This window comes from Aulonocara stuartgranti, assembly GCF_965226115.1.
Source record: "Aulonocara stuartgranti genome assembly, chromosome: 13".
Taxonomy (NCBI): Eukaryota; Metazoa; Chordata; class Actinopteri; order Cichliformes; family Cichlidae; genus Aulonocara; species Aulonocara stuartgranti.
Window position 1 is genome coordinate 20,235,041 of NC_138949.1, and position 24,720 is coordinate 20,259,760.

The following is a 24,720-nucleotide window of genomic DNA, read 5'->3' on the forward strand; positions in this document are numbered from 1 at the left end:
GAGCAATCAGAACATTTAAGTTTCCAGAACAACACTTTGGTGTGTTCTTCTAAAGAATGCATAGACTGGTGAGCAAAAGGTCAGAGGTAACCAGATTCTGTTGACATATGAAACTGAGATCAACATTTACTGAAGCAATGCAGAACAGGGAGAAGGAAAAAAATGGCTCATAAATAAAACCTCATCATCTGGGGCTTAGTCGGGTATCACTACCAACAGCTGAACATGACCGCAGAGCTTACTATGGCAATAACCTCATAGTGAAGTTCACAGGTGACACAGCAGTGTTGGTGCTCGTCATCACCACAGGCAGAAGGTAGACAGACTTGGGCTGTGGTGTAAGGAGAACAACCTAATTTTAAACATCAACTAAACTAAGGGACGATTGCTAAATTCGAGAGATATTAAACTATCTCTACATCAGTGGGGCGGTTATGGAGTTTCCAGCTTCAAATACCTGGGAATACACCTCAACAACACCCTTACCTGGCGTGAACACAACATCATCGACTGCTGTATTTCTTGAGGAAGCCCTAGGCAGTGGGGCTGAACTCCAACACCCTCAGTTCCTGCTACAGGTGTGTTGTGGAGAACACACTGACTGCCTGCATCTCTGTGTGGAACTGCAGCTGCACTGTGGCAGAGAAGCAGGCACTGCGCAGCATCAAGTCGAGGTCCACCAGGGTGATGAACAGCTTTTGTTCCCAGATGCTGTGAGACTGCTGAACAGTACCCAACCGCCACGCCTCTAAATACACACAATTTGCATTCTGTATTTTTAATGGACTTAATAAACTTTTAATGGAATTAATAGGTCATTTATTCATTTAAAAGTGTTTTATTTATGTTAGTATTATTCTTTAATTACATTTATATATACATTTTTAGCTTGACATTACTTTTATTATATTTTAATTAGGTCGTTACTTATTCTAATCATTATGAGCACTGAGACCTCAGTAACTTCATCTCATCCTGTCTTATTTCTCCATGATGGATGACAATAAAGAACTTTGAACCTTGACCTGCATCACTGGCCTTTATTCATGATGTAACTGCTGACAGACGTCACAGGATGAATTCTGAAGCATGCAAGACTTCACTTTCTCCTGAGATTCAGTCAAATGATGAAAACCAAATGGGATAGTGCTTCACAGTACAAATGGCTAATGACCCAAAACATACTGAGAAAGCAATCCAAGGGTGTTACCTGGCAAAGAAATGAAATGTTGTCGAATGGCTGAATTAGTTACCTGACCTCAGTGCAAACGAACATGTCTCTCACTCTTTGAAGACAAACAATCAGCAGCTGAAGGCAGCAGAAGGCAGCTGCTAAAGCCTCTCAAAAGATAAAACAGAATTTGAGGGTGGAGGGTAGGGAGAAAGGTACATGTAGTTATGTAGTTAATTGCTGGAAATATTAAAAATATTCCTAAAATTCATACTAATTAATTACGCCAATCTGAATCTGTCCAATTACTTTATGAAAATAGGAGAATAGGTACATACAACGACGCTGTACAGATTGTTATGATGTTGTTGTTGTTGATGATGATGATGATGATGATGTTGATGATGTTGAATGGTCATGTTACCGGCGTCACATGCTTAAAATGTGGTGTAAGCGCTGATCAGGTATTAGCTGATGCTACACCCTCTCAGCACCGTGGACAGCTCCATTCTGCATACCTAGCATATGGCGACGGTTATAAAAACCCTCGCGGAGCCTCTCTTTACTGCACCTTTACAGCGCCGACACGATTCACAGCATGGATAACAGACTCTGCAACGCACACAGAATCGCAAAAGAGCTCGATTCACAACAAAAAGCTAGACATTTGCGACCGGATAGCGGTGTCGCCATCAGGGGGACGAACTGGACCAACCCGGTAAATGTACATGCAAAGTTTAATGACAAAGAAGTGATGCAGGGCTTGAATGATCGGCTGGCGGGATTCATAGAGAAGGTGCACCAGCTGGAACACAAGAACCACGAGCTGGAGAGAGAAATTGAAGAGATACGAGGCAAAGCAAAGCCCGCATCTTGTTTAGAGGAGGAGTATGGAGAAGAAGTCAGGAAGATGAGACAGCTGGTTCAGGAAATTGCACATCAGAAGCATCAGATTGATATTGAGCATCAGAATTTAGAGGAAGAGCTTTCCACCTTGAGACGGCAATGTGAACAAGAGGTTCGTAGCAGATCCGATACTGAGAGTAAAATCATGGTCCTGAAGAAGGACGTCAGCGACGCGTATCAGGCTAAACTACACCTGGACAAGAAAGCGCAGTCCCTCGTAGATGAAATCCACTTCCTGAAGAACAACCATGAGGCCCAGGTGGCAGAGATATTGGACCAAATCCAGGGAGCGCAAGTAACTGTGAAAGACCACGAATTTGGACACCCTGGCGTCACTGCGGCACTCCGAGACATCAGGGCACAGCTGGAAGGTCACAGCGCGTCCGACATTCAGCAGATAGGAGAAACTTTCCGATCTCAGATTGCAAGATTAACGGAGGCAGTTGACACCAAGAGAAAGGCTTTAAAAGCGAGCCAGCAAGAGATTCAGCAGTACAGGAAGAGCTTGCAGGCCAAAAACATCGAGTTGGATTGCGCTAAAGGTACCAGAGAAGCGTTGGAGAAGCAACTTCATGACGTCGAGGATCGCCACATGGAGGAAATTATTCACTATCAGGTAAAGTGGTTTTCATGTTATAATTAAGCCGTGCGCATTGTTTATATGCTCACTTAACAAATGTTATCTTTTCTGCCCTAGAACACAATCAAAGAACTTGAAAATGAGCTCATTAGTTGCAAATTCGACATGTCTGGTTATCTGCGGGAATATCAGGATCTGTTGAACGTGAAGATGGCTTTGGATGTGGAGATACTGTCTTACAGGTATTATTATCACGGTGGCTAACTTTTGTCTTCTATGGGAAAGAGATTATTTATGTACTCCATAGACTTTCACATAGATCCCACTTTTCAGACTCTTAGATTAAAGCAGCTCATAGTGCTTTGATCAGGCACTAAGAGCCCTGCATTTATCTAGACTGAAGCTAACTTCATTGTCCCGGGAAATCAATGACAGTGCAGTGCTGTGGAAATGATGTTACTGCAACAGTCAGTTGGTAATGTAATGAGAACAGTTCTTTTAAGGGTCTAGATGGAGAACATTACATTACAGTGTCTATGTCATGTATGAGGTCAGCCTTTGGTAAACTTTAGGTGAAATGTCAGGTGTTTGATGACATTTAAAAGACAACCAACACTTAACATAAGATTTGTCTTTCTTGTCCTGCAGGAAACTTCTCTGTGGTGAGGAGGCTCGGCTGTCCACAGAGTCAGACACACACATCTCTTTGCCCTATATCTACCATCAGTCCCCTATTTACACGCTTCCTTGCCATAACCGACCGGGAGGCCCACGCAGGCGAGCAGAGCCCCACTACAAGTTTGTAGAGGAAATCATAACAGAGACCACCAGGGAAATTGAGATGTCAGAATTTGAGGATACAGGCTCAGAAGAGGGAAATAATGAGCAGGGATGTTCCAAAAGTGAGAGAGGGAGCGGTAAGAAAGAGAATGATAGCAACGATACGAGAGAGAGAGAAGGTGACCAGATATCTGACAGTCAGCAGAATCAAGTATCAGTGGTAAATGAAGAGAATGGACGTGATGGTGGGGGTAAAGAGAGTCCTGATCAGGATGAAGGTAGTGAAAAGGGTTATAAAAATAAAGAAGGGTCACAGGAGACTGAAGTGGCTGAGAATGACGAAGAGAACAGCATAGATAAAGTTGCACAAAAGGAAGATTTATTGGGTGAAAGCTTTGTTGTTGAAGAGCTTGAGCATCAAGAAAAAGCTGAAAGCACAGAAAAGGTGGATATGACAACAGTTACAGTGGAAAAGGCTCAGACAGAGCTTTCTGTTAAACTTCATGATAAACTCCAAGTTAATACTGAGAACAAATCTGAGGCATGTGATCAAGGACATGGTGAGCAAATAAGTTTGACCTCAGCTCTTGCAAATAAGTCTGTTGGCGAAATCTCTGTTCATGAGTCTGAACAATCAGAAAAAACTCAAGAGCTAGGCAACGCTATTCAGGTTCAGGATAAGGTTAATCTTAATTCTGAAACAGATGAGAAGGCCACAGGTTTGACTGCTCAATCAAATTCACATACAGCACTTGTGAATGAGAGAAAGGAACATGCTGATACAGAGCCAAAGGAAAGCAGCAAATCTGATGCTGCAGCTGAGCACAAAGTAGCAAAAAGCATTCAAGATACAAGTAATGATAGCAATAAAGACCAAGAGAAAGAATCATCTCTTACATCTAATGTAAAAAGTCTTCCTAAAGTGGAAAGTCTACAAGCAAATGCTGGGGATAGAATTCAAACGGTTCAATCTGCAGTGCCAAAGGAAAAAACAACCTTAACTGCAGAAATCAATGAGTTTCATCAGGGGGCAGCAGACAGAAACCAAGCACAGCAACCAAAGGGGTCTGATGACTCCGATCGTAAATGATCCGGAAGGTGGACAGTGTAAAGTCAGAGAAACACAAGGGCAATAAAACCAAAACAGGGTTATGGAAGATGTGAAGAATGCTTCCATTTAATGAGACAGCAGTTTAAACAGGCAAATATCAGGCAAACAAAAAGAGAATGGCTTATCTAATTCAAGCATGAAGCAGAGTCAAGCAAAGAGAACAAATCTCAAGGTTGCAACTTCTTTTCCAACACAGAGAACACAATTTCTCTAATGTTTGCTGGAGTCTTGCCTCTGAACCTTAAATCAGCTTGTGATGTATCAAAAAATCCCTTTGAATCACGACAAAACATGTATGAATGTAAAATGAAAGCTGCCTTTAATTGTTTTTTGTCCATCATTATCTGCTTTGGTATGTGCTGACAAATAAATGTGAGATTAAAAGATCTTGATTCTTACTGTGAATGGAGCTGTTATATTTATGAAACAGCTAGCTCGTAACATACATACTGTTTACACTGATACTGTGATGCTCTAAACATATTAAACGCTTCTAATAAAGCTACTTCACTTACTTTGATTTTGAATGCATAAATGTGACATTCCTTTTAAGCCTATACCTAAAGAATTAAACCTGCTAGTACAATTAGGAGACATATCACATGAAATCAGCTGTATTTTCATTTCAAAACCTTTCTTTTTAAATGATTAAAAATAAGTTTGTATTTATTTTTTGCATTTTACACAAAATCCCAACTTTTTTGGAAAGGAAAGGAGTTGTAGGCTTCCATGAGGATTGATTCTCTCATGTCGTGCTGTTGCTTGTTCGTTAGTTTATTGATTGTTCAACGGTGTCCACTCTGTGCTCAACATCTGTTTTTGATATTTTATACCATATCATTCTCTACTGGACTTGATATTTCCAGAACTTTCCCCCCGTTTCCGTCTACTAAATATATCAGATGAATGTGGGTTTGACAGTAAAATCATCTATCATCCTTCCCAAAATATCACTTAAAAGACTCTGAATAACTAAGCAACACACATACACACACAAAAAAAGCCCTCAAGTGGCATGCTAGCTCCAACTTCAATCACCTTCGCAAGACTTGAAGCAGTTGATGGTCCTCATTAAATCTGACAACCTTAGATGGCTGAAGGGTGAATGGCATAAAGTGCTTTAATTTTGGTGTTCAAAGCACACAGAAGACTCAAGGAAGTTGAGACTGCTGTCTGTGCTGCAAAAACGCTGACAGTCTGATTACAGAATTACTAAATTACCTTTCTTGCAATATATTTGAACTATTTTTTCCTGCTCTGTCAGAACAACTTTAATTTGACAGAGGCTTAACAGTTTAAGTTTCTTAAAATATTTTGCCTCATTTAAGAGGTATTCACAAGTCAGATAAGCAAGCAAATTTGACTGAGCTAAGAGACCCTGATCCTCTTTCAAAGTTTAATATTAACCAGTTAATAAATATGGTATGGTTAGTGGTAATCTACCATCGAATACTAGAGTACGTTTGTGGAGTTCAAAGACTTTATTGAAAATTAATACACACACAGAAGGACCTTCCAGTGGGCTCTTTGCTCTGAGTAGGGAAGCACTTTTGAGGGTGTACACGTGCAACTTCAAGTGAGAACTCTTGTTCTAGAGATTGACAGTTTGGCATTACTAAGAACATCAATGATGCGTCTCCCAGATCTGTTAGTACAGAAACAAAAGCTTGTTCCCGTTTGTTTGGCCTTGTACACAGGTGTCTTTCAAACTTGCAGTTCCAACTTTAAGCAACCCCCCAAACTATCAAGTTTTAGGGAAGGTAACATGTGCAGCTTTAACAGAACATGAAAAACTGCAATGGACAAAGCAAAACAAAACATCACAGGGATTTATTTTGTCCTTGTGTGCATCGACAGGTAGGTTTCGACCACATTTAAATATTAGCAGAAAAAAAAAAAAAAAAGTAGTGTACTAGTGTACTTAACAAGGTTGCAAATAACTGGATGACAAAGGAATATCAGATGGTCATGAGTGTGAATTCAGAGCAAGTATGACAATGCTCCCCAAAGATCAATGTATTGATGTTTACACATTAAAAAAAATAAAGAGGAGTGTCTTGGATTATCACAATAAAGCCACACAGAATTGATGACAAAGTGATTGTATTTATCGGATTATTATGGCAGTGCTGGACAGGAACAATGACATGATTTATAAATATTATGCCAAGAACTGTCTCTTGAACAGATGTGACTACAAAGTAAAAAGCAACAAAAGATAAAATGTACCACTGACAGAAGCACCAACTTGAAGTGGTACTCAAGAGTTTGTTGCAGTAGCCTTTGAACCATTCTCTCCAAGATATCCCCTTGCTGGCTTGAGTTGGACATGACATTTAAGGCCAGGTTCTTCTGATATTCCCTAGTCCTTCCAGTATGAGGAAAGCTTAGGCTTCCAATTCCAAGCCAAGACCCAGCTTGTGGCCTCCTGCGTTGATGTTCTTTCCGTCGACCATACCAGAAAGGGTGAGTTTCACACCTGCACACAAGATGAACTCACATTAACCGTTACAACATTCCTTGCTTAAATCACATTCTGATACTTGTGAGAAAAACGTAGGCGGTTAAGTGTTTCTATAAATGTCTCTGTTATAGGTCAGTTTAGGGCTGTGCGATATGACCAAAATCTCATATCCCGATATAAGAATTCTATCGTCCTGATAACGATATAAATCACAAAAATGTAACATTTTCTGTAAATTCTGTGAATCTCGGGCAGCTCGACTTGTGGGAAGTGTTTCCAGCTGCGCGTCATGTAGCTGGAGTCGAGTGTTTTAACAGATGCATGAAACTATACATTTTTAGACATAAGTTGTAACAGCCGCCGTTTTCTTTGTGAGTATTTATTACACGGCGTGCTGCGGGGAAAAGCCTGTTCTAACGTTTGAGTCTAAGGTTTATTTTTTAGCACCTGGCGGCTCTCTTTTTACTTCTCTTTTAACAGGATCTTGAGCTTTATTGTGAAAGGTTTATGTGGAACATAAACAAGCGGACACGCGATGGCGTTACCGTCGTTGTTGCTAACGACGACGCATAAAAACAGGCGCTTGTCCGTCCGTAGTGTGGTTATATTAAATATAAGAGAAAGAGAGAACTTTAAGAAATTAATATAGCCACTACAGTGACCATCAAAACAATGAAAAAATATTACCGTAAACTGTTTATTTTGCGACACCACGAAACAAACGATAGCGTAAAATGAAACGATAGACGTTTTTAGATCCTCATCAGATATATATATCGTTATATCGAACAGCCCTAGGTCAGTTCATTTATTTATATATAGATCAACAAGTCTAAACTTCTGTGTGGAACAGCGTTAGATTAAAGGATACAAGATTAATACGTGTCGTAAGAATAGATGTTAATTAACTTTTCAGCAGTTGATGAACCTGTAGAAAAGCAACTCACCTGGTCTAAGGGTTTGGGTGTACCCAACACCAACAAGACTATTGTTGTTCACTTTAGCCTAAAGGGTGGGGGAGGGAAAAAAAGTATTTAAGAGTCAGTGTAAGACAATCACTTTTCCTTTTCCACGTTATTCTGAAACCCTGTGCTCAACTACTTACACTGATGGAGGCATCGTTGTCCAGCTGGTATTTGGCTGCAATACCAAAGCGTGTGCTGTTGCTGCCAGCAGTCCATGCCAGGTTGACTGCAGTCTCCAGATTGTCGCTCACCTTCTGGTAGATGGAGCCACCAAACTCAGCACCGTCATTGCTTTAAAGATCATAACACAGATTTTAGGCAACAAGAATCCAAATATGGGATTTCTTAAGAAAGTGTCAATTGACTATAACTCATATGCTTCCAATTTCTCAGAGTTAGGCAGCGGTTTTGGAACTATTTTGAAATTATTTATTATAAATTTGGGGAAAACATTTTAAAATTAAAATCCAAATGAGTAAAACATGATCTCTACTTACACATTGGTATGCAGTTGGAAGTCTCCAGTCTTGTAGCCAATGGCAAAGTTGTTGCGCGCCATTTTTGATTTGGCGGTGTCAAAGCTCATCTGGTAACCAGCGAGCCATCCCTCGTATCCAATGACAGCAGCTCCGTGGATGGTGGGGCCAGCAAAGTCAAAGTCAACATCGCAGCCCAAGTTGACGTACTCACGCTTGTAGGCAGCCTTAACTTTGCCGCTCTTCTTGCTGTTGATGAGAAAAAAAGTCCGTTTTCTAAAACTCAAATAAAAACTTTTAAATCAAGTCCAGCTGAGAGGTTACATTTCTCATAGTATAATAATAAAAACCCATTTGTCTCAGCAGTGGTGTTTAGTTTTAGCATGACACTGTAGCTGTAAACATGCCATCTCCATGTAGCCACGTAACTCCACCCTCACTATGAAAGATGACACGCTTCCTCTGGGCCATGTTCCCTTTCCTCATGTGATTTATATACTCCAGAAAGAAAGCTTACTTGTTGTTGCCTCACCATATGAGCAGCATAGTAAAGTCCAACATATTTCTTCTAATGAAGTTCAACTAACTGCTAAAGCACATTTAAGTAAAAAGTAAAGTAAAAATAACTAAATAGGAATGACTGAGAGCCAGTCTCTGTAATGGCTTTTTAAAAAGACTACCTCCATACTCTGATTAAGGTCACATGGCCAGCAACAACAACTCTCAGAAGGACATGGAGCAAAGATCTGGCTCCTATAATTACTAGTCTAAAGAAACGATGGTCATAACAAGATTCATTCATTAAGATTTCAATAAGAAATCACAGAAATTTTCATTTGATTCATCTTACCCAGTGTTTGGTGAGAAGGTTGTGTCAAAAGTCAACTTCAGTCCTTTGGCAATCTGTAAGAAACAATAATAAATCACTAATGAATGCTGTGTGGTCATCTTTAGAGTGTGTGTATGTGTATATATATATATATATATATATATATATATATATATGCTTTTCTGTGACATGTTGTTAAATAACAGCAAACGAATACATTCCTAACCTGATCTTCAACGGTGATTTCTGTTCCCAAGGTGTTGTCGGTATTCCACTTCTCAGTGAAGGTCAGGCCATATTCTGACCGCTTGTATTTAGTTTCCAGACTTCCCACGACTTTGCTGGTATCAGTGTTGGAGGAACCAGATGTTTTGAATTCCTGTAAGAGGCAATTTTAGAAAAAATGCCAACAACAAGCATAAGGACAAATTGCTTTGGCATCAAATTACCATAAGGCTGCGCTCTTATTGCAGTTTTTGCCTCACAAATAAAATGACGAAAGAAATCTTACCACTCCGCTGGCTGACTTTGTCTTGACATCAAGCTTCACCTGGCCAAATCCTTAAGGAAAGACACATTGATTTTTTTTTTCAAATTATTTTAAAGCTTTCCTACAATTTTAACACATTGGCCAAACCTTCAAAAATCAAATCATACCATAGCCTTTGTTGAAGATGTCCTTGGCAGACTTGCCCAGGTCAGCATATGAAGGAGGCACAGCCATTGTATCTGTGAACAGAATTAACATACTGTGGTACAATTATCTTAATTTTTAATAAAAGAAGCTCCTTTCTGCTTGCTTTTTCACAAGTGGTCACAGTGGGTAGCTGTACTTGTGTCTGTTCATGATGTGAATGGAAACTGCACATGAATATAATAGGTAGACGTTGCTTTCACATTTTATCCCATCGAAGTGTGAAATACTGTCAGAGTCTGGAGGACATCTTCAGCATAATAATCTACTCTTTCTAAAGTTTTGACATCTGTAATGAAAACTAAGCCTTGCATTGAGGAGTTATAACCATTTCACCATCCCGCTGATGACCTGATGAGCAATGTACACTGCAGCAAAGTCAAACTTGTACTACTGTACTCGTCAGAATACAGTCTACAACTCTATGGTGAAAGCAGCCTATCTGGCTGATAAGAGGCAGCGGGCCTGGCTCTAATTAAACTACGCCTCCGCATTAACTGACAGTCACAGCTAGGCGTGGCGAGGTACATGCCTGCTCCTATTAGGGAGAGGTGTTACTTAAAATGATCGTTCGCTCAAGGAGTCCTCTAGTAGCATGGATAACCAACCATTCTACGTAGTGGATAACCAAAGCATAGCTAATGTTAAAGTTGTGAATGTTTTCCTAAAGTGCTTTTAAGCCACACATCTTACATTTTAGCAGCATTAAGCGTATAACAGCAAAACTGGCCAGTATTCCACGCGACATGTGTCAGGCGCAGCTAAAGCTAGCAGCTAACTTTGCTAGCCTGGAGAGTGCCGGTGTGTCAAGCGCTTCACAACTGATTAATCCGTGCTGTGAAGAAGAATAACATCGTAAGCCTAAATTAAGGAGTCTCTTACCAGTGGAAGATGATGCTAGCGGCGTAGGAAAGTGGCTTTTATTACAAATATTCCTCACAACGCAAAACCGAGGAAGGCGTCACCGGTTGGAGGGCGAGCTGAAGGAGACTTACGGCAACCAAATCCTGACCTATCACGTCGTAGCTCAGGACCCCAGGCAGCCACAAGGATGCCTGGGTAAAATCAAACTTGCGTCATTCTCGCGGGCAACCTACTTGTTTTGGGGCCTAGTTGCCACAAAGTATGAAAGCAAATTTTGGAATGGTTCCTATTTTCGTACACGTCTAAGTAGCAAAAAAGAATCGTAGTGCGAGTTGTTTTGTGTAATTTAAATACTTTTGCGATGCAAAATCTGAAAGGAAGTTTAACGGTATGTTTCTTTGTTTCCTTTTGTACGTAGCCTGTCAGTGCTAAAGGAAGTTAGCTAGCTCGAGCGACCGATTTTTAGCTTTTAATTGCTTCTGCTCACAAAAAGGACCAGACCTTTGTGATTTTTGAGGTGGATATTCGGGATACAACAACAGGTATGTCTGTGTTCTTGGTTATAAGAACAATCGTGATCGTTAGGTTAACTTTCAGCCGTAAAAAGGAACAGTTAAGCTAACGGCATTTGTTGTACTAAAGAAAAGCTAACGGAAAGAAGTCAAAACACACGTGAACGCCTTTATTAAACGGCCGTGTTAACTGACTCATTTTTTCCTGCATTCATGTCTTTATTTTCTACAGTACGTGTAGTATTTTTCCCCGGTTAAGCTGTGTGTGTGTGTTTTTTTTTCTTTTATAAAGTGGCGTAGTTATTTTTTTTCGTGTTACTAGAAAACCATACAAGAGAACCCCAAGGTGCTCATAATAAACTCTTGTGTCAGATAGTCTATTTATTTTGTCGTTTATTCAGTCCTGGGTCCTGGGCCCAGACCGACCACATTTACTACACCACCTCCTTCAGGTCACTTGGGGCAATACCGGGTCAGGCTAGAGATGTAATTAGGAGCTTGTGGGTCTACCTTCGAGGGCACTTCCTGGTTGGATGTGCCCAGAGGGGAACTGGTTAGATGCCTGAACCACTTTAACTGGTGCCTTTTGGTGCGAAGGAGTAGTGGCCCTACTGTCCCTGTTGAAAGGATGAGGAGTTCAGTCGTTTGCAAAGGGAAAGTCCAGCTGACCTTTGGGGATATCAAAGTTCACTACTCACATCTCGTGACCATAGGTGAAGGTATGGTCATAGATAGTGAATTGACAGCTTTGCGTCTATGCTGTGCTCTCTCTTCACCACGCCAATACAGAATCCGCAACACTGCAGAAGTTACCCTACTTGTCAATAAGACCCCAAAATATTTAAACTTATCCCCTTGGGGCAGCAACTCGTCTGCTTACACTTATCTTTGTACAGAAGCTTTAATAAATGACTGAAAGCTCCAATGTTTGATTTTTGTTATAGTGGCCATGGCTATGATTATGACTGTGGATCAGTTGGAGACGAAAACATTGTTACTTCAGGAGTCCTTGAAGACAGAAGAAAACCTGTTGGATTATGAATGTGAGGAGTCCTTGAAGACAGAAGAAAACCTGTTGGATTATGAATGTGAGGATGAAAGTAAGTATGTTGTTGTTATATCACTTTGAGCCTTCCACTTGACCATTTGCCAAAAAAAATTCATAGTCCAGAGTTTGGACTTATCCCTGCTTCGGACTGCTCCCGGCCAGACCTAATGGGTCAAGGCCCGACCACCAGGCACACACCTCCCCTGAACTATTCCCTAGATTATTCACTCATAAGGGTCTTTTGACTCTCTCTTTGTCTGGTCCCTCACCAGTCCCATGAGAGTAAATCAAAACTCTCGATTTGCAAATGTAGTCACAAGCTAAAATACTAAAATATATTTGGAAAGAACTACACCGAGGCGAGGTGTAGTGCATGTAGTATGATGAACATGCCCAAAAAAAAAGGAAATCAGGAAAGATGCAAACGCTTTTTCACATCACTGTACAAAATCATTGCTTTAAAATTTTAGTTTCATATATCAAGTAATTTTCAAGCTGTAGATCTGAAAAATGTTCTTTCGACTTCCATCCAGCATGTTTGCTTGCCCTTCAAAGTCTGAGACAATGTTTAAATATGAATATCTAAAAAAAAAAACTGTTAAAGATAAACACCTGAAATTGTCTTTAATGTCTCTTATCATAAAACGAATCAGGATCTGTAAATTGGGACAGAGGCATCAAAAGTGTATATTGTATGTAGTTGTATTTAATGGTAATGCAAAATAAAACACACAAAATGTATTGTGACATGAAATTCTTAGTAACTGGATTGGAGATGAAATGGCCCATGTATTGTACTAGTGACCAAAAATCTCATCCATGTCCACATGGTATCTTAAGCTTTTTATTGAACAATAAAATGAGTATTTAAAAAAATAAGTTATCAAAAGTTTCTTATTAATTTAACATCTAATTAGACTGCAACATAAACATAATGTTTGTTTTAGTTTAGTTTTGCTTTTGTATTTATTTTTATTTTTGTCTTAATTGCACATCACATTTTACATTTGTGTTTTTCTTTGCAGAACATATGTTTGAGTCTCCAAATGACTCAGTTTGCTGTGTAAATGAAACTGCCAGAAAGAGGAAACTATGCCAAAACGGCTTGGACTGTCCCAGACCATTTAAAAAGCCAGTGGTAGTGTTGACTAGACTTCCTGAATATAAGGTGAGGTCTCTGCGACCACCAACGCCTCAGCAGTTCTACAGTGAAGATGAGTCTCTCAGCAGCTCTGATTCTGATATGCAGTGGGAGCCAGAAGTTGATTCCAGTGATTCAGATTTTTCACCCTCCAACAATACACGGAAACCTGCAAGAATGAACAAATGCAGTGAGAGCGACAGAACACCACCACCTGCTTCACCTCCGAGCACCAGCACCAATGGTAAGGTCACAGACGCCATAAAATTAGCGTAACTTCTCTTTACAGATGAACAGCAGTGGTTTAAAGAATTTTAAACATTTGTGTGTCGTCCCCCCCCCCCCCCCCCCCCCCCAAAGCGGCAGATGTGGCTCCTGTTATAATATCATCAGTGTTTGGCCATTCCTCCAAGGAAATAATAACTGTCCGACCTGAGGCACAGAAGGATGAACTCAAATTGAACATGGTAGTTCTGGCTAGGAGAAGACCTATGAGGTGGCAACGGGGGAAAATAGTCGAGATAGTTACAAGGGGTAAGAGAAAATTCTGCCAGATATTACAGTAATGTTTGAAAGAATTCATGCATTGAAAAAAGTTGATTCAAAATCCTGCATTAGAAAAGGCTGAAAGTAATTGATAACTGTTAATTGTATTTAGTTTCAGATGATCTAGAGATTTGAAATATCTTCTGATGTGTTTTGTTCTTTTCTCTCTCCTCTGTTTTTGTGAATGCTTTTGAGGTTTTTACTCTAGGACCAGCAAAAATGCGATTCATCTTATGCTCAGTAGAAATTGAAAGCTTTTTTTTTTTTCCTTGTCACAGCGTCATTTTCCTTAGACATAAGAACAACACTGCACATTAATGGCAGTGAATGAGTTTGGAAAAGACAACTTTTGTATATTTTGTTTTTCTGGTGGCTGGGTATATGTAAGTAGAGCTGGGCGATATGAGATTTTTTCATATCACGATATGTTTTTTTCATTTCAGGCGATAACGATATCTATCACGATATAAGCGAAATAACTATTTGTAAGATTTAAATGTGCCGTTGCTCACAAGTAAAATGTGAAATAATCAGCAGCTTGTTTTTAAATATTTATTTCCCATAATAAGTTCAACAGGGTAGATGTACTTAAGGAACATGAGACTTTTTCAGATAAATAAAGGCAAATATTGCAAACTACACAAAAGGCAGCCGCTAAAGCGTTTAAGTTTCAAAATAGAACAAACAAAACAGACTAAATTGTCAATTCCACTTAGAAACAAAATATTAATTCTAAAAATAAATCTTAGTTTGTTTTACAGAAGAACAGACAAAACTGACTAACTTTTGTCAATATCAAATAAACTGAGAACTAAAAGGAAATTCTCAATCTCTCCTTGTTGTATAGCTTAGCTTTTAAAACAGTTTTAACATTTACTTTAGTCTGACAAAAGCCGAATGACGAATTAGCGCTTCCAGTCAGAGACTGAGGCTACGTCCACACGTACACGGGTATTTTTGAAAACGGAGATTTTCCGTTTTCGTTTTAAAAAATAATCCCGTCCACACATAAAGGGAGAAATGAAGGAAAACGCTGCTATGAACATGCCAAAGCAGCAGGTGGCGCTAGATTCCTAACCGTGCAGAAATGTTGGCCAATCAGAAGTCTAGAAGCCTTGGTGGGAAAAAGTAAACAAAGCTGGGGCATAGAAGCAGAACCGAGTCGTATGTGTGGACGGACAGTAACTGTGTGTATATGTAAGCATTTAAACACTGCAGAGAGTACAATTAACAGTAACAGTATTGTAGAAATTCATTTCACTGAAACAATAACGTGGCGCACAGTGTGACGCATGCACCAGTTTATTGTATTTCCAGACTTGCTTTCGGCACAATTTACGCACTGTTTTTTGTCAGACTTGAAATAGCCGAAATACCTTCAAACCACGGAACTTCTTTGGCTCTTCCGTTCGACAATCTCTCTGGCATTGGAACCATCATCTGTTTTCTCTTCGGTCACGCTCGGTTGATTTTTCTAGTCGGCACACTCATTTCCTCCATTACGCGCTGGCTCCATTACCCGCTGGCTGCTTCCCAAACAAACACACGTGCGGCTTGGCACTTGTGCTGTACGTAACAAGTCACGCGACGTGACGCTGCGGCTGTGATTGGTTCGGCTCTGCGCTACTGAATTTGGATTGGCTGACCTTTATTTTATTTTATTTTTTATTTTTTTAAGAGGACAAGAGCGGCGAGGTCTATCGCGATAGCTTAATTTCTCTATCGAGTAAAAGTTATATCGCGATACATATCGTTATCGTTCTATCGCCCAGAAGCAGTGCACCTGAAATTTGTTTGCCTGTCCTTAAATAGGAAAAGTAAAGTGCATTTGCTGTCATTTGACTGATTTTAAAAACATGAGATTAGATGCCAGGTGAAGCAAGGTAGGCACAGTGAGCTGAGTGCAGAAAGAAATTTCAAAGTATTGCTTTTCTGAAAATATTTTTTTAAGAGAGAGAAAATAAATTGATAAAACTGAAGTGAAAATTGGTCTCTTTTTTTCCCCTCTTTTTGCAGAAGACGGACGGTTAAAATACAAAGTCAGTTTTGAAGAAAAAGGGAAGAGTCTAGTATCTGGACACCATGTTGCTTTTGACACCACAGCAAAGGTGGAGCAGCTGTATGTTGGTGCCCGTGTGGTGATTCAGTGTCAAGATAACAAGTACCGGTTCCAGCCTGGTGTCGTAGGCGAGCTCCCCAGCAGAAAGAACCGCCTAAGGTGTTTATTTTAATTTTATGATTAAAATTGCTAGAAAACTTGTGTACCCTTTTGGCCATGGTTAACCCAATGAATTTATAGCGTGCTGTGCAATCAGATTTGACTGTTTAGCCAAGATTTTCTGTTAGGAACTGCTAACGCTGGAAGTTTGACTTGATGCTAACACATTTTACAATTCCAGGTTCTTGATCTTTTTGGATGATCACACGCCGGTCTATGTTGGGTTACCTTTAATTCATTTGGTTTGGAAACCTTGTAAGTTGAATTGTTTTTATACTTTGGGGGGGTTCATATTCATATACTCAGAAATCCTGTCAAGTGTTTTTATTTACTGACTGTACAGCTCTTAGACACATAAAACGAGTAACCAACTTTTTCTTTCTTCTTTTTAATTTTGTTTCAAAGTGGAAAACGTTGCAGATGACATTCCAGAGGGCCCTCACAAAGACTTCATAGAACATTACCTGAATAAGTGGCCGTACCCTCAGTTAACCCAGTACAGGCTTGGACAGACCCTTAATGCTGAATTGAACGGAGTCCTGCAAAAGTGTGAAGTGCAGATTATTGACTGCAGCTTAATGCAGGTTATCTTTCAGGTCAGTATTTCATTTATCTTTTAGTTTAAAAAATTTTATATTTGATTTTCAGCTGAATTTTATAACATTTATGAATCTAGAACAATACTAACACAAAGCATTCACAGGTAATTTTTTTAAGGTAAATTTTAAGTTTTATACGAGATATAATAGATAAAGTTGAGACACTGACACTGCTTTATGGAGACTGAGTGGCTCCAGTCACACAGGCCTAGAGATCGGTCGATGATTTAGCAACCGCTGATCGCTAGGAAAAAGCATGTATTCCCCAACCAGTTGGCAGATGGTTGCTGGCAGGCTGTGAAATCGATTGCTTTAACTCTGATCTTGCAGGCTTAGAAACTGTTCTTTGATTCGCTAAAGAGTGATGTGTATTCTGCAGCTGGTTGGTGAGTGGTTTCTGGAGGTTGCTAGATGAAATTGGTCACCCTATCCTTGGATTTGCAAAGATGCTGTAGTCGCCAGTAGTTTGCATGGAAGATGCAAACACTGTCCAACTATTCAAACATGGGAAAAACTGGGTCTGTGTTCTCTTTCAAAGCAAAAGTTCAAGTTTAAGAGAATTTGTTGAAAATATTTAGTTAGTGTCTTAGTGGAAAAATATTTGATATTTGTGGCATCTGCTTGTAGATGGTTGGCACATTCTTACAAACATCTGCATCAATATGCTTTTTTTAAGGCAGAAATAAAAGAATTCATCACTGCCGTAGGCTATACTTGTATTGCTATTTCAATTTCTTATATACATAGAAACTTAAAATTGATGCCATAGGTGCGTCTGCTAAAAATCAGTGACAAATAAGAATCTTAGTGACCACTAGCTAAAGGGCGGAGGTGAAGTTTTCAGAAAATCACATGAATTAGATGACTTGAAAATAAGGCGAAGTAGGATTTTGAAATTGATAGCATAGTTGCATCTACTAGGATCTGATGTGTAGCATGAGCAGCTGCTGGTTCTTTTCCTTTAATTACTTACTTAGTTGCTTTATTAATTAAGTCTTTTTCTCATAGGAGAGTGAACATAAGGAGTGGATATACCGAGGTTCGTCACGACTGGAGCACATGGCAAAGTTTTTGGAGATGAAACACAGAGAACAGCTTGAGTGCGACTCTGACTGAACGTCCCCTGATGCAGTAGCTGCAAAAATTGAAACTATTTTACAATCGGACGAGATGCCATTTTTTTTAAAAAAAATTTTTGGGTTTTTTTTTTTTTTTTTTGTGGAGAACTAGCAGCCAGTAACAAATGAGTGTGATGGTACATGCATACTCACACTCATTTTAAGCTGTTCCAGCTTGAAACAGGTTTTATTTCTCCTTTTTTTTTTTTTTTTTTTGTATTTACTTTTAATGTACAGACTTGAAGAAATATATATATATGTGTGTAGTTGGTGGATTAATGCATTTCCAAATGTTTGTCCAACATAAACAAATTACCCAATAATCGTTATAGTCACTCATTTTCTGTCCTTTTTTTTTTTTTTTTTTTTTTTTTTTTTTTTTAAAAACACTTCTACACTGATTTATGATTGAAACGTTTCCTGTGCTGAGACGGGATAAACATTGTGTAACTTGGTTTCAGGTATCCCCCCCCCCCCCCCCCCGGTGTTATTTTATCCTGTAGATGTCTAAAGTAAAAAAAACAAAACAGATTTTCATAGTGAGAATTTTGAAGGAATGGAGATTGTGCTTTGAAGCATTAGTTAAAATGTGTTAGTTTTAATGCTTGCTCACATTTTCAGTGACTGTTTTCACACAGGAGAATTTTCTGAGGAAGTTCTGACATCACGCCCTTTTTCTTGCTACTTTTCAACTCCATAACTCAGGAACTGAATTGGATACTCATGGGTGAAGCAGTTCATGTCTGCCCACCATAATAGTGTAATTTTTCTGTTCTGCCACATTGAAAGGGTGTATGCAGATTTTTGTGAATAGTATTGACTGTTTAGCCACCAAAATAAACCAGTTGCCTAATGTTGTGTTTATCCTCCTTGTTCCACCTTCCAAAGCTGTAAATAGTTTCTGAGTCCTGTAGTTTTCTCTTGTCTTGTTGCATGTAGTGGGGCTCACACTTTGAGATGGGGTGAGGAGTTGTGCAATTTGTAAAAGGCTCAGCTCCTCTGTGTGAAAAGATGCTTCCTGGATGTGTCCCAGGAGAGCTGTTCTGGTCTTTTTACTGGAAAAAAAAAAACCCATAGGGGCAGTAGAAGAAGGGTGGATGGAAATCAAACAAAAGCCAGAATCACTATGTGGCATGAAGGTTGTTTTACTTAAAAATTGGCACATTTTGTAATACAATAAAGATGAAGCTACAATGAACACAGAAGTTAATGAATGCTGATGACATACTGTAATGATGACAATAATTAACATGCAATTGTATCGTCCTAATATTATGGACTACATCTAAAACAAACAAATTATGGGAAATGAAATATATTTTATTTTTAGATTGTAACAGTATCACTTAAAAGTAAAGAAAAAATCAATTGACCTGTACTGTACAAAAAATAAAAAGCTTCTGAAAAGCACTTGTATATAATATATAAAAATATATATGACATATATATCACTAATTCAGCCTATCTATGATTACAATAGCACTAGTAAATGGTTGGTAAGTGCTGTGTCAGATACAAAAGAGAAATACATAGATTTAAAAAAAAAATAATTTCCTGAGTATGGCTACTAACCACTGAGTTACTATTGAGCTTTTAAAATCTCAGTTTTTGTGTCCAATTCCTATAGAAGCTTGTTTCCACCAGTAAAAAAAAATGTTATCCATAAGTTACATTTCCAGGCTGTCTCAAAAATTTGGCTTGCTCAGAAGTTTGAGCCAGTGACTTGAAATTTTGAGATAACCCAGATATTTGACTTGCCTCTGGGCAAATTTATTATTATTATTTTCATACAAGCGCTGCTGCATGCCTCAGTGTGAGGGAAGCACAGATCATCCCGAGTAGAATAAATAACTGGTTTCCTGCATGTTTGCACAGACGTTTGTTCTGTAGTTACCTAGTTATTAGTCTCTGATCAGGGAATGTGACCTGAACTGAGAAATATGGTAAAAAAAAAAAAAAAATCTGATGCCTGAAACACGTCAACTGGGCTGTAGTTAGCAAACAAAGCACAAACTGACAAATTATTATAACTCATTTTAAACCATCCAATAATTAGGTGCCTTGAGCTTGGTAGTCAGCCAAAGTGCTGTATGTAACATCTTCTGCGCCTCTTTCAGTCTGTGGGAGAACAGAAGCAAAGATGAGAGTTAGGCAGAATGAGTAAAGATGAGCTAGACCAGAGGATACTGCAACATCAGCTCTTGGAATGCATGCTTAAGTAAGCATGTGATGCTTAAACTAAAGAGAACTATACAGTGTTTATATGTTATGGTCACTTTATTTACCATCTAAATTCAGCATTCATACATGCCAGCATTTGTTAACACTAAACAGCTGATGGCAATGCAAATGCTTTTGCCAGCCCTGATCACAAATTACTAAAAAGGTTTAATCTGATCTAGATGAAAAGAGGAATTATTACCTTTTAGGCTACAGAGAAAAGTATTCAGTCATCTAACTATTTAATATTTCAGTCTAAACAAACAGAACAATAACACTCGCTTATGAATGACTTTTAGTGCAACTGATAAACAAGCGAGTGTCTGCATTCTTTAAGCTTTGATCCTTTTCACAGTAGTGCTACTGATATAGCACTGAAGATTTAGAGTTGAACGTGTTGCTAATATTTACAGTATTTGGTCTGAATTAAAGCAGTGGTCTAGCCACCAGACACACTAAGACTGAGCCATGCTGTTTGTGTGGTGACGATGTAAAAAAAGAACATAAGTTTTAATGTCTGAGAAACATTGTGATACGGAGCTCTTATAACGCACCCTTTGTGTGGTTTGTTGAGTCATAGTAAACACAGAGCTGTATGTCACAGCCACATCGCATTTAGCAGTGAAACTCTGAGAAAGAAAGAAGAGACAGATATGAAACAGATCAAAACGACTTTAAACCTTTTTTTATCCAATTACAAGCACGTGTAGTAAAATAAATTACTTGCGTGTAACATTATGTTTGTGAATGTTTATGGCTGTCACTTCTGAACTTTTCTTACATACACTGTTCACTGTATCTTAGTCCCTCTGATAACTGATATCAATATAACATTTTAAAGAGGAACTTTTTTTTAACAGTGTGCACTAGACCAAATGTGGCAATTTACTAAGGTTGAGACACTTCACATGAATAGTTCCCATTCAAGGGGAATATGTGGACTAAGAAGTTAGAGTATGAGATAAGATGTTTTCTCCTTAAAGTTTATTAGCACTTTAAGACTTCCTATCACATTCAAATATTAAATATACATAAATTTGATGGAAGATATGTATTCTTTTAAAAAATGGAATATAAAATGTGTTTTACCCAATACAGCTATTAGATGTGTTTTCTTTGTATATCCTTTTTCAAGGGGCAACATCTGTGAATATTTATCAGTCCTATGATCTTTAATAGTTATTGGACAAAATCTCCAAACAGAACATACAAGTTTCTTTAATGTTATTAGTAAGTATATCACACATGGAAGCAGAGCAACAGTAAAGTGTAATGTTATTTTTAAATTTACACTCCATACTCTAGCTGGTGTGAAACACATGAAAAATATGATTTCCCACTTCGCTTTACAGTGCCAGTAACAACCGTTAACCACAGATCTTTATTGCAGCAGGATTGGATATAGTCCTTTCCTCTATGTTTGTCACATTTATGTTTCACTTCTGCATCTGCTGCTGTAAATGGGATTCTCCTCATTCTGTAAGTGTTCATTTTTTGTAACTAGGGAACCAAATTTGTTTTCTATGTGTAACAGACGTATACACTTCCCCGTGAGCCTGTGTCCAAAAGAGAAACCGTAATGCAACAGATATCCATTATTAAGGAAGTTATTTACATGATATGATTACCATTTATTCATGTGCTGCAGCTGTATTGCACTACTGCATCTACAAAGAGTACTTGGTTTTTCTTACCAGATTATTCTTGTTCTTAAATAATGAAAAATTAATTAGAAAAAAATGAATTCATAATGAATTAGCATCACATACCAGTGCCGTCCCTGATGATTCTCTTTTGGTCCATTCTGAAAGAGAAACAAGAACTTACTCTCAAAGCGCGACTGCAGTGTCGTCAACATTTAACGTTAAATTATGTAAGAAGAACGAACTGGTTTCATCAACGGTGAGCGCAAACTTACTGGATCCTTTGAGCAAAAACCAAATGACCAAGCTCACTGTTACAAAGAAGATCAACAAAGTCAAAGAGATGATGAGAACTGTTAGGGAACCACTGTGGAATAAAAACAAACAATTATCATTTCCATAGGTCAAAGTTTTCACATAATGGCAATAAATACATAGCGTGTAACCACAGTTGTATAGCTAGTGCATGTCAGTGCAGTCCTTTTGACCTTGATTGCTCATCCTGATCTTTAGTACTTGTTTTATCTGGGAAAGACAATGAATCAATAAACAAAAAAAACTGTGAGATTCAGTGAGGAATGACTGAGGCTACGAGCAAGAACAAACTGAATAATATTTTCTAATATCACATCAAAGCATTGCTAATCATGATGCATGTGGAATATTCATACAAACATATTTCAGGTTCAGAGTTGTTGTACTTACTGGGTGTGAAAGTTTCATTCACAGTTAAATGCACTGGCACCTGGAGGTCTCCTTTATAACATAAGTACCATCCGCTGCTCTTTGTGGTCACTCGACTCATGGTGACAGTGAAAACATTGTGGGCACTTTCATTAATGCTCACTCTTGTTCCATCTATTGATCCAGTTGGCTGTGTTACACACTCGCTGCCCAACTTGCACCACTTTATTTTCCCAGTTTGTGTACTGTAAAACTTGATGGTGATGTTTCCTCCATTAAAACCTGTAATATCCTGATGATCCACATAGAAACTGGGTGGACCTTGATGGAGAACAAGTAGTAAGTTGTTACTAGTCTTCTACTTTACATTTATAGCTTCTTGAGCATTTTTTAAAAACATGTTTATCATGACTCACATAATGATTCTAATATTACAACCAAGTCTTTCCTAATATTTTGGCTTATTTGAAATGTACTTGAATGTACTTATGGATTCTTACCCCTGGTGACAGACAGATGAAAATAGACTTTCACATCTTTCCATATCCCAGGAATCTCCACAGCACACCAGTAATGACTGTCCTGATCTGCGTTTAATTTTTTAATAGTCACAGTGAAGATTCTTTGTTTTTTGTCATCAGAGATTGAATATTTTCCTGACTGGCCTGGCTGGTTTGTTTTTACTGCATATGTGCATTCTCGATAATAGTATCCTTTACACAGATATTTAAGATAATTTTCGTACTGGGAGTCATAAAGACATGGGATGGAGATAGATTCTCCAGCTTTCACTGATACTTGACTGACTGTAGTTAAGCTGTGATCTCCTGCAACAAGAACAAATAAAGTACTTTAATGATTATATTTACTTAAACTGGTTATCTTTAATTAAAATATTATTCCTTCATGTGATTTCTCTATTATACATCTACTAACATTTGAACATTGGCAAGTATGAAAGTGCCAATAAAAAAACTATTCATTAATTTTATCATTTGCTGTTGAAACACGAGGCAATTAAATTATTTCTATGACTGACCTTTAAGTACAATGAAGAGGAGAAACATGATGAGATGAGCAGCCATGCCTGTGAGTGAATAGACTTAAACCACACAAACCAGTTATGTGGTTTACTGCTAGTTCCTCATGCTGTATTTATACTAGTACTAGTTGCATGATGGTGTCTGCAAGGAAGAATAACAGATATGCAGTGACATTTGAAGTATATGTGAAGGCTGACTGGCCTCAAGAAAGCCAGCAGAAAGATGATTGGACTAGACCAGTGATGTCACAGCCAGCTTGATGACATGGGAAAGTGGAAATGATCTAAAGCTTAGATTAGCTGCCAGTACTTGGGAAGCACACAGATGTGTAACTGAAGATCTTCCTTATTGAACTTACACATCATCACAAAGGGGGAAGAGGCTGGTTACAGAGAGGGGCTGTGGCTGCTGACAGAGTGGTGTGCTGCTAACAATCTGCTTCTAAACACCACAAAAACCAAGGAGGTCATCTTAGACTTCTGTAAGACTGCAGAGGATTATACCCCTCTCTACATAAACGGAGACTGGGTAGAGACGATGGCCTCCTTCTGATTATGATCTCAAATGATCCGTCACAGTCGGAGAATACACGAGTGATGGCAGTGAAGATGATACAGTGTCTTTACTTCCTGCAAATCTTCAGTAAAAACAGACTGAACCAGAAGCTGCTTGTGTCCTTCTACCGTGCCACAATCGAGAGTGTCATTACTTACTGCAGAGGGTCATACACACATCACAGAAGATCATCAGATGCTCTCTGCCCTCTCTGGAGGAGATTGCCACTTCCAGATGCATAGGAAGAGCCAAGAGAGCCCTTGAACAGTTTTGACCTTGTAGTGTGAACTTTCTGTCATGTACAATATATATTTCATATATTGTATTTTTAATTGTTGAATTATTCAATTATTCTAAAACTATATAACATTCATGCTGGTCAAGATCTGCAGCTTCAGCAGTGATTTTCATTTCTCCATGATTTCTCTTCATTATTATGTAACTTAACAAATAATATTATTGCCTTTAGTACTGGCTTCAGAACTGCATCAGTCCCATATAGTTAAGCGTTCAAAGTCTTCTGGAAGTTGAATAATCTGGCACTCAAATAATA

General features: G+C 38.6%; 4 protein-coding genes across 9 annotated transcripts; 2 read left to right on the forward strand and 2 right to left on the reverse strand.

Annotated features, from left to right (window-relative positions):
- Positions 1 to 1,662: 1,662 nt before the first annotated feature.
- Positions 1,663 to 6,772, forward strand: LOC309719902 (uncharacterized protein). The gene is made up of 3 exons (XM_082556319.1): positions 1,663 to 2,693; positions 2,775 to 2,899; positions 3,306 to 6,772. Exons 1-3 carry the CDS (start codon positions 1,770 to 1,772, stop codon positions 4,525 to 4,527), a joined length of 2,271 nt encoding a protein of 756 aa, XP_082412445.1. The 5' UTR covers positions 1,663 to 1,769; the 3' UTR covers positions 4,528 to 6,772.
- Positions 6,360 to 10,988, reverse strand: vdac2 (voltage-dependent anion channel 2). The gene is made up of 9 exons (XM_082556327.1): positions 10,859 to 10,988; positions 9,940 to 10,011; positions 9,794 to 9,843; positions 9,509 to 9,661; positions 9,304 to 9,356; positions 8,475 to 8,702; positions 8,118 to 8,268; positions 7,960 to 8,017; positions 6,360 to 7,027 (listed from the first exon to the last, which is right to left on the reverse strand). The coding sequence occupies exons 2-9, from the start codon at positions 10,004 to 10,006 to the stop codon at positions 6,936 to 6,938; spliced, it is 852 nt and encodes a 283-aa protein (XP_082412453.1). The 5' UTR covers positions 10,007 to 10,011; positions 10,859 to 10,988; the 3' UTR covers positions 6,360 to 6,935.
- Positions 10,952 to 18,876, forward strand: LOC309719903 (histone-lysine N-methyltransferase SETDB1-B-like). Of its 5 annotated transcripts, none has more exons than XM_082556322.1 (9): positions 10,952 to 11,035; positions 11,259 to 11,382; positions 12,297 to 12,452; positions 13,426 to 13,785; positions 13,902 to 14,075; positions 16,104 to 16,305; positions 16,487 to 16,560; positions 16,711 to 16,901; positions 17,913 to 18,876. In XM_082556322.1, exons 3-9 carry the CDS (start codon positions 12,302 to 12,304, stop codon positions 18,018 to 18,020), a joined length of 1,260 nt encoding a protein of 419 aa, XP_082412448.1. In that variant the 5' UTR covers positions 10,952 to 11,035; positions 11,259 to 11,382; positions 12,297 to 12,301; the 3' UTR covers positions 18,021 to 18,876. The 5 variants fall into 5 exon arrangements, with proteins under 5 accessions (XP_082412448.1, XP_082412447.1, XP_082412450.1 ...); XM_082556321.1 differs by having other exon boundaries at positions 11,010 to 11,099; XM_082556324.1 differs by lacking the exon at positions 10,952 to 11,035 and having other exon boundaries at positions 11,042 to 11,382; positions 13,426 to 13,568; positions 13,650 to 13,785.
- Positions 18,097 to 23,791, reverse strand: LOC309719904 (polymeric immunoglobulin receptor-like). Of its 2 annotated transcripts, XM_082556326.1 has the most exons (8): positions 23,609 to 23,791; positions 23,070 to 23,396; positions 22,591 to 22,890; positions 22,374 to 22,410; positions 22,161 to 22,252; positions 22,012 to 22,046; positions 20,797 to 20,871; positions 18,097 to 20,140 (listed from the first exon to the last, which is right to left on the reverse strand). In XM_082556326.1, exons 1-8 carry the CDS (start codon positions 23,652 to 23,654, stop codon positions 20,075 to 20,077), a joined length of 978 nt encoding a protein of 325 aa, XP_082412452.1. In that variant the 5' UTR covers positions 23,655 to 23,791; the 3' UTR covers positions 18,097 to 20,074. The 2 variants fall into 2 exon arrangements, with proteins under 2 accessions (XP_082412452.1, XP_082412451.1); XM_082556325.1 differs by having other exon boundaries at positions 20,059 to 20,871.
- Between the last annotated feature and the right edge of the window lie 929 nt (positions 23,792 to 24,720).